The sequence below is a fragment of the Sciurus carolinensis genome, chromosome 5 (genome assembly GCF_902686445.1).
Source record: "Sciurus carolinensis chromosome 5, mSciCar1.2, whole genome shotgun sequence".
Lineage (NCBI taxonomy): Eukaryota > Metazoa > Chordata > Mammalia > Rodentia > Sciuridae > Sciurus > Sciurus carolinensis.
This window is the reverse complement of record NC_062217.1, coordinates 137,596,201-137,605,911: the sequence shown is the minus strand read 5'-3', so window position 1 is coordinate 137,605,911 and position 9,711 is coordinate 137,596,201. Positions and strand designations below refer to the sequence as shown.

The following is a 9,711-nucleotide window of genomic DNA, read 5'->3' as shown; positions in this document are numbered from 1 at the left end:
ATTTATGATTACACAAATGGTATGCCTTTACGCCATGTACAGACAGAAAAACAACATGTATCCCATTTGTTTACAATAAAAAAAAAAAAAGAATGACTACCAAATAAAGTACTCAGTAACTAAAAAAAAAAAAAAAAAAAAAAAAGATAAGTTATCTATTCCAATAAAACCATAGTGGATAAAAAAAAAAAAAAAAAAAAAAAAAAAAAAGACCAATTCGTGTAACTTTGTTTGCTATCCCTAGATAGAAATTTCAGGAAAAATGAGCTACAAACATAATTTTCTTTATTGTTTTCCAATCATTTGTTAACTTTAAGTCCTCAAATAAATAGAGTGTAATGTGTCAAATCCCTTCTCTACTTTTTCTACCATTTACCCCCTCAGGGTCCTATTCCAGCAAGGGTTTGGTGGTGTGACATGCAACAAGGAGATTACATGTGCCCAATAAACTTTCTTTAGCACACACAGGTTTTAATGGTCTTCTTTCTTGCCTTTCATTAAGAACACACCTGGTTTTCTTCCCCAGGGACCAGATAAACTAATCAGTTACTTAGGCAAAGTGAGCTCCAACTTTCCCTTGTCTGATGGAGTGAGTTTACCATTGTGCCTGGTGTGGCTTGCACTTTCCACTAGATAGAGCTCTTGAAAAAGAAGAGAGACTTTAGGGCTTCAAGTCTCTGTATATTCTTTGCATAATAAGGAAAACTCCAACACACATTTGGAGGCATAAACAGAATTAGTGACACTTCCTCATCTTTCACAATAGAGGTCAGAAGAGAGATTATGATAAAGCACAAGATTGAAGAGAGAAGCAGGCAGCACCCCACCCCCTGTCAATGTGGGGGGCAGGGTGTTTGTGTGCACAGGTGTGCTCAGTGGCAGGTGACAGGTGTGAACAGAAGCCCTAGTCTCTGAAGGCTGTTCTATTTAGTGATTATGATACCAGACTAGTGTAGGTTATTTGGGGCCAGTTCATACTCAGTATAACATTTTACTTATCAGAAGCTAAGTCTAAAAGACAAAAGCCCAATTTCAGATAAACCAGAACACTGCTTTAAAAGTTATTTATTAATCAAACTTATGACTTTTTTCAGAAATTTTAACTGTGCACACGGATGATCTCAAATACATACAGCACTACATTCAATATGGGAAATAACATGAACCATTGTTACAGTAGTTGAAATTAATTTTAAAAAATGTTGAATTTTATATGCTGTTTTAATTGTTTAATCACAAATACTAATATAAACTTATGTTTACGAAGATTTTCTGAGTTAAAAGAATTTTGTATTAGGTTTGTATCACCTAATGTGTAACATTTCTTAAGGGAGGAAAAAAGAAACCCACTGTTCATTGTCAATGTCAATTCCTAAGACCTTCCACTAGGCCCTTAGTCACCAAGTTATTCTTCCATTCAGCTGCTTTCCCATTATCTCAAACCTGAGTTAGGTGAGACTTTTTTTTGAAGAAAGCAATGACAAAGAAATGTTCCTAATAGTGGTTTCAAAAGTAAATATTTCTTCCTGTGATTACAATCTACAAAGAGAAACCAGCATTTCCTTCTCTGTCTTTCGCTTAGCCTTTGTGAGACATTTGTTTTTCCATAGAGGTTTTTAAAGAACTGTGTATTTCAGTTTCTAAATGAAACATATTGTACAGAATACTTTTTTCTTATGTACATGCTGTATTACAATTTCAGGGACAGTGGATTGGAGGCAAAATCTTCCCACATGTGTCTTAAAAGTCTTGAACTTTGGTTGCTTGATCGTCTCCTAGACAGGCCCTCTTCTAAATTTGACTAGATCTCTGCTCTCAGTTTTTCAAACAACATTTCTACCATGGGTATTCACTTTACATTGAGTATTGCTTAGGGAACAGGAAGAAGAAGGCAGAGATAGGGAGGAGAGGGAGATAGAGAGGAAATGAATATGGAGTGGAGCTGTGGATGGCACAGCAGGGTTCCCCCATAACACTGATCTGGGACTATGTCCAGTGTTTCAGTCCATGTTGTGTCATAATAGTCATTGAATATTTTGAATACCAATTTGGTAGAAGGCTTTCAACTCTGTTCTAGCTGTAGCCCTATGGACACCATGTCCCAATTTCTCATTTTTTGTCGAAGGGACGAAACTTTCAGAGTCCACTACCCTCTCAGAGTCTTCCTCTGCTTATTGCCTATCCTCATTCAACCCTTGAAGCAATGCCGAGAGCTGCAAGGCTTCAGAATCTGCTTCATTTTGGGAAAGTTGCCATTGGACAATCTTTTGCAGTTTGGTTTTTATCTTTTCTCTCTCCTTTGATTCCTGCTTTATTTTCGCACCCTCTAAATAATGGTGGATGGCCTTTTCCTTGCATTTCATTTGATACCACAGAAAATTGCCATACCTCAGGTGGAGCAATTGTTTACCCACTGGAGTAAGCTCCTTGCTGAATTCTTTTTGGAAGTAATGGTCTGCTTCTTTGTACTTACCTGCTATCACATAGATAGCAGCAAGATAGCTACAGACATGCAGGAGATTTCCATTGTTCTCAACTTTCTTTAAATGATCCACGGCTTGTCCTATTAGTTCCGGTAAATCCTCTACTCCCCCAACATTTTTATTCTCTCTTCCGTTCAGTAATTCAAGGATTTTTGACCTGTAGCAGCACCCAATGGAGTAATGCAAGTAGGCATTGTCTGGCATGTGTTTTAAAGCCCTTTTTAGCAGCTTTATAGACAGGTCAGGGTTTTTTTGATAAAATTTCGCTGCAGCGCGCAGTACATCCGTTGCATCTGGAGCTTCCTTTAAGGCTTCTTTAACTAAGCTCTCTCCTTTGTCTTCTTCATTCATCTTTTGAAGCTTTAGAGCCAAGAGAACTCTAATGTACTGGTTGTGTGAATTCAGCTCCGTGGCTTTCTTCAGGGGCTCCATGGAGTTCCGAGATGGTGGCTTGTCATCCAGACGGTAGTTGGCGATGGCCCATCCAAAGGTGGATTCTGGGTTCTTTGGGTTCTTTTCCAGAGCTTTCTCGAAACACATCTTTGCTCTTTCATTTTGATTTTTTGTGCATTTTAACCGAGCCCACCCTTCGTCACACTCAAACTCAGGACTTTCAATTCTGTAGGGGCTGGAGAACTTCGCACAGACTTCTTTCACCTTGTTCACGTAAGACTGAGCGATTTCGAGTTGGTCCATGTAGTAGTAGACCCAGGCGTAGTTTCCCCAGGTGACCAGACTTCTGATCTCTGCTTGGTCTGGATACTTTTCTTGGATTGACTCTTCAGCTTTCCTCAAGAATGCCAGGGCTGCCTCATATTGGCCTCTGTGATGCTTTATGTAGGCTGATAGGTTGTATGTTGTGGCTTTAAATTCATCGTTCTGAAACTCATACTTGTTAAGCACTTTGTCCTCGAACTCATCCAAGGACTTTTCTCCCTCCATCAAGTTCCAGGTGAAATGGCATTTTAGCTGCTGTAGGCTCTTCTCCAAAGATTTCTTAGTGATTTCACTGTAGGAAAAGAAAGAAAGATGGACAATTGGAGACACCATATAAATTCATCTGTCAAGAAGTAGGATCATAGCAAATAAAATATTTCCTCCTAAAGGGTTTTAACCTAAATTAAAGAAGAACAAATTTTCCTTTTTTTTTTTTTTTCTTCCAATGTTTTGGCCTATGTGGTAATTCCTGCATGGGGAAACAGGAGTTTGGTGACAATGGACAGCAGAATTACGGAGAGGAACTTGGGTCAGTCAAGTCTGAGGCTTGGTTTCCCAGAAGGCCATGTTAGGTAGCACTGATAGGGCTGCAAAATCTTTAGAAACCGATGTCAGCAAAGGCTTAAAATTTTATTTAGATAGTTTTAAAAGAAATAGTAAGACTATTTAATTGCTTTTTGTTTGTTCTTCATCTTTACGTAGTATTTTGGAAATCTTAGCTTCATAGTTTTCTGTTCTTTCCTGGACCCTGGTTTGCTGTGCTGATTTAAATTTCTTAGATATTGTTCTGGAAATTTGATTCTATTTTATCTTCTTTATTCTTAATTCCTTAGTTCTCCTTAATTTGCCTTTTAAAAAGCCTTATTACTTTCTATTTCCTCTAATCATTTCAGCTTTGAGTATATCCTTAATAAATTTTCTATACAAACTTTTTGAGTTTTGTCAAATTGGTTTTGTTATTTTATTTTAATAGTCTATGCTCTCATTCTTTTTGCTGTTGAATCTTTTTTTTGGGGGGGTGGGTACTGGGGATTGAACTCAGGTCACTCAACCACTGACCCACATCCCCAGCCCTATTTTGTATTTTATTTAGAGACAGGATCTCAACTGACTTGCTTAGTGCCTCACTCTCACTGAGGCTGACTTTGAACTCATGATCCTCCTGCCTCAGCCTTCGAAGATGCTGGGATTACAGGTGTGTATGGCGAATCTTTCTATTTTAACCATTTAAATTTTATTTGTGATTATTCTTAATATATTTTGTCATTTCTCCTGCTTTTATACTATTCTATCTCTTAATATTATTATTATATATGCTAGCAATATCTTAAACTTTCGTTTTGGAGTAAAATATAATCATCCCCCCTTCTACTTCTTCGACTGGTGATTAACATGTCTCATTGAGCTGGCCTATTAATAATTTGCATCTTTTGTTTTAGTTTTCTTTTGGAATCTTATTTTTCTTGCCTGGGGTTTCCTCTTAGAACAGGAATAAGGAGTGTGGCCATGGGAGAGGCTCACAGGCAGCTTACTCCTTTTCCTTATGGGAAGAGTTCTTTTTCCTTTAGAGAGCACTTACACCTCTCCTGAAGCATTTTCCATTCTCTGGAAAATTTCCTTCAATGTGGATCTTCAAAATAACTAAACGAATAAGCAACAAACCAACCCAGCCAATAGACAAAAGAGCAATCCCCCACATACTACCTATGCACTGGAGTCTCTAAAATATTGATTTTTCTCACATAAAAGTTTTCATGGTGTCTATAAATCAGCCCTCTTTTGGGGAGCTATAAATTCTACATACATGAATTCTGACATAACCAATAGATAGATATCTGGAAAGTCATGCAAAGTGACAAGGATCACTTTTGAAGTATATGCCTCCATTTAAGACTATATTTCTCCTCTTTCTACTTGCCCCCTCTCTTTTTCTATCTCTGCGCCCCTCCTCCCCCATATATTTTGACCTGACCAGGATTGACCAAACCAGGAATGATTGAGAGAAGTGGGGAGCTGGGGTCTTCATGTGTGAAGAAAAGTACTGTTTGCACATGGGTCTGAAGGTGACCTTACTCTGCAGGATTCACCACGTTCTGTAACACACGCTGCAGAGTGTGAGCTAGGTGCACACACCTAGGGGACGCACAGGGTCTGAGTTCCCATCTCTGCAGTATTCTGTTACTACAGTTCTGCATTGGGTCGTGTGAGGCACTCCAAGAACTTTAAATCAGTTCTTCCTCCCCTCTGATTCTTGGGACAAATAGAGATGTAACTACCCCCAGAATAAACACAACATAAATTGGAGGGAAAATACACTGGAGTTTCTAGGAAGGACCCTCCTTTCTTTCAAAACTCCAGGTAAATCTTAGAAAGAACAAGGTGTCATAACTAACTCCAGGGATGAGGTATAGGACAGTGCCTGGGTTCTAATGACAGCAGTGTCCCCTTGAAAAGCACATGTTCAATCTGAGCTAGCTTCCTTTTCAGAGATTACAGGAAGATTCTCTTAGGTATGAGCTCCTTAGCTCTTTTCTTATTTGAGAAAAGAAATAGAGGAATGGAATTCAGATTTCATCTGCCATATAAAACATATAGTCAATTGTGCATTTGCAGGAAAGAGGCATTTGATAAGTAGTCTTTGAGCAGCCTTTCAAAAGGCATCTGATTCACTGCTTCATCTTGCCTCTGTACTCCCACTGGCAAATCAAAGAAGCTGGTTCCTGACATTTGCTTCCTGGGCTCAGACTTGTGACACTTATCCTCCTGATGCCTCTAGAAAGCCCAGTGGTCATATCAGCTTAGGAATGGACTTCCTCATCAAGATTCCTAAAGCACAAGAAGTAAAATAAAGAATCAATAAATGAATGGTATCAAACTAAAAGGCATCTTCACAGCAAATAAAACCATCAATAATGTGAAGAGAGAGTCCACAGAATGGGAAAAATCTTTGCTACCTGCACCTCAGATAGAGCATTAATCTCTAGGATATACAAAGAACTCTAAAAACTTAACACCAAAAAAACAAATAACCCAATCAATAAATGCACAAAGGAACTGAACAGACACTTCACAGAACAAGAAATATAATTTATCAACAAATAAATGAAAAAGTGTTCAACATCTCTAGCAATTAGAGAAATACAAATTAAAACTACACCGAGATTCCATCTCGCTCCAGTCAGAATGACAATTATCAATAATACAAGTAACAATAAATGTTGATGAGGATGTAAAGGAAAAGGTACACTCATACACTGCTGGTGGAACTGCAAATTGGTGTAACCATTATGGAAAGCAGTATGAAGATTCCTCAGAAAACTTGGAACGGAACTACCATTTGACACAGTTATCCCACTCCTAGGCATATACCCAAAGGACTTAAGATCAGCTTACTATAGTGACATAGCCACATCAATGTTTACAACAGCTCAATTCACAATAGCTAAGCTATGGAACCAATCTAGGTGTCCTTCAACAGATGAATGGAAAAATAAAATTAGGTATATATACCACATGGAATATTACCACATATATATACCAATGGAATATCACTCAGCCATAAAGAAGAATAAAATTATGGCATTTGCTGGTAAATGGATGGAACTGGAGAATATCATGCTAAACGAAATAAGTCAATCCCAAAAAAACAAGTGCTGAATGTTCTATCTGATATGCAGATGCATAATCCAGTGAATAGTGAATAGAAGTTCACTGGATTAGACAAAGGGGAATGAAGGGAAGAGAAGAGGAATGGAAAAAGACAGTAGACTGAATCGGACATAACTTTCCTATGTTCATACAGAATACATGACCAGTGACACTCCACATCATGTACAACCACAAGAATGGGATCCTAATTAAAATGTTATACTCCATTCATTTATGATATGTTGAAATACCTTCTACGGTCATGTATATCTAAAAAGAACAAATTTTAAAAATAAATTAATTTTTTTCCTCTGTTGAAAAAAAAAAGGTCAGTGGTTTAGACAACGATTTCTTCCCCTCTTCTGTTCTGGAGGAAGTCACAGCTGCAGGTAGTGCCCTTCTGAGCTAATTGACATCTCAGTGTCTTAGAACTGTCTCAGGGTCATGGAGGAGCCCAGTTGAAATGCACATCCTTAAACCTCAGTTCATCTTACTAAATCATAATCTGTGAGGGACTGAGTGCAGGAATCTGCCTTTAACAATTTCTTCAGGTTAATTCTTACATATGCAAGAGTTTGAGAACTACTGTCTAAGATCACAGTGGCAAAATCCAGGGAAAAGAGCCCATAACTAAAGAATCAAGAACAGTGAAAAGAGGGACTGATAGGTTTGTATAGTTATAAGAAGATTCTAAGGTAAGTCCATGCTAAAATTCTAAGAAATAAGAATAAAGTTCAGGCCGGGGGTTGTGGCTCAGTGGTAGAGCGCTTGCCTAGCATGCCTGAGGCCCTGGGTTCGATACTCAGCACCACATAAAAATAAAATAAAGGTATTGTGTCCAACTACTACTAAAAAAAAAAAAAAAAAAAATTAAAAAAAAGAACAAAGTTCATATATATTCTGGGTGACCATAGAAACAAATCTATAAACATCTCAAATCTTCCCCCGCTCTTATCAAGCAGATACATAGACTAGCAGAAAAATGCCATTTCAAGGACAAAGATCAGGAGCCTTACAAAAGAAGTCTATGCATCTTCTAGGAACCAAGCACTGAATTCCAGAACTCTCTCCATCCTACCCTCAAACTGGAGAAACAGAAGTCTCCCTTTCCAGTGCATTAACCTTCCTCTTCAGGACAATCTCATGTTTCTGGGTTAGGAGAGGATTTTAGTGATGAGAACTCTTTTCTCTACACACCCATCTTCAATTCATACTTTAGTCAATTATTTGGGTAAGATGCAGGAGGAGTAAAAATATTTCTGTTTAGTAACCAGCCCTAATACAAATCTGAGATGAATGGGGCCATTAAAAGAACATTCACTTCAGCAGGAAGTGAGGTTGCTATTCTGAGTACATCTTTAACAATATCTCCTGAAAAGAAATCTTTTGTTAAATAATACTTGTATTATAAGCCCTCAACTTAATCCTTTCAAACAGAAACGTCTCTGCCTGCTTCTGTCTGACTTCAGCTCTCAGGTCCTGCGGTGAGCAGATTTTAGGAAACTGGACAGTGTGCTGCCTTAAGAGAAAACAAATGAGCATTGTTAAAACAGATTAATGGCTACAGATAAAACAGATTAACAGCTAGAGACATCAAGGCATAGAAACGGTTCAAGCAAACACTAAAATGGAATTAGCTTTGCTTGGGAGAAAGGCTGCTTAGCATTTGCATTCAATAAGAGCGATTCTACATTTGCAGTGTGATCAGAGAAGGGAGAAGCTTTACCTTACTGTTTCGGAGCAGTTCTCCATTGTGCTGAAGGGCTGCAGTTCAGGCTGCTGTGTGCTTCAGAAACTTTCCTCTTCTGCCTCCTATAGATGCTGGAGACCCTTATATAGCGGCAAGCAGGTGATTTCTCTTCCTGTTTCTCTGCAGTCAACTTTACAAAAGAGAAATTGAAACTGGAAAGTGAAATCATCAGGACAGAGAAATGTTGGGTAATATTCAAGCTTTTCAGGAAACAGCTTTGTGCAGTGGGTCAGAATGATCAGTTCTAGACCTAAGAGATTCAGGGAGTCCACTGTGGAGATGAACACACTTACAAAGTACCTGTCCTCATCATTACATGTTAATCCACCCGCACACTTAGGACCCGCAGGTCACTGTAAGGAGCAGTTGCCATCCACAGGGCGGACTTTTTTGTCGCTTTCATTCACAGCCACTGCAAAGTCCCAGTCCCTGCACTAATACATGCACATTGTGTGGTATGGCAGACATTCAAAAAGTAATTGTTAAGTGAGTGAATATATGATTCAAAGCGTGGGCTCTGATGTCAGTCTATTTGCATTTGAAATCAGTCTCCATTTATATGCTATGAAATTTGGAGGAAATTATTGAATGTCTCTGCTTTAGTTTCTTTGATTACAAATTGGGAACAATACTACTACCAATTCATGGTGGTGAGATGAGAAGTAAAAAGAGTGTTTACATGAAACGTCTTTAGACTAGTTCCTGGCACCTAATAACTAGATGCGAGCTTTTATTATAATTAATAACTAAAATCATTAACCAAAGAAATCAGAGGGGAAATTTCAATGTTGGTTTGTTTTCCTAGAGTTTTAAATCTTCTAAATCCTATGATCCATCATGATCTAGAAGCTAAACCAAACAATTCCTAACATTTCTACGTGTTCTTGGCTTCCCTGAGACTCATAAAATCCCTGTGTGTCACTTTAGTATTTGGCATTGTGATATAGCACATTATCACAATGTGCAGCCACAGTGGTTTGTGATGACAGAGAAATGTGTTTCCTTTGCTTTTTCCTTATTCATACCTACGAGGTTTAATTTTGATTGCCAACTTGAATGGATTGAGAAGTTCCTAGAAAACTGGCAAAGCACACTTCTGGGTGCATTTGTGAG

The 9,711-nt window shown here is 38.2% G+C and overlaps 1 protein-coding gene across 1 annotated transcript; it reads right to left on the bottom strand.

Moving 5' to 3' along the window:
• Positions 1-1,056: 1,056 nt before the first annotated feature.
• Ifit2 (interferon induced protein with tetratricopeptide repeats 2) lies at positions 1,057-8,735 on the bottom strand. The gene is made up of 2 exons (XM_047553494.1): positions 8,575-8,735; positions 1,057-3,492 (listed from the first exon to the last, which is right to left on the bottom strand). Exons 1-2 carry the CDS (start codon positions 8,598-8,600, stop codon positions 2,172-2,174), a joined length of 1,347 nt encoding a protein of 448 aa, XP_047409450.1. The 5' UTR covers positions 8,601-8,735; the 3' UTR covers positions 1,057-2,171.
• Positions 8,736-9,711: the final 976 nt, after the last annotated feature.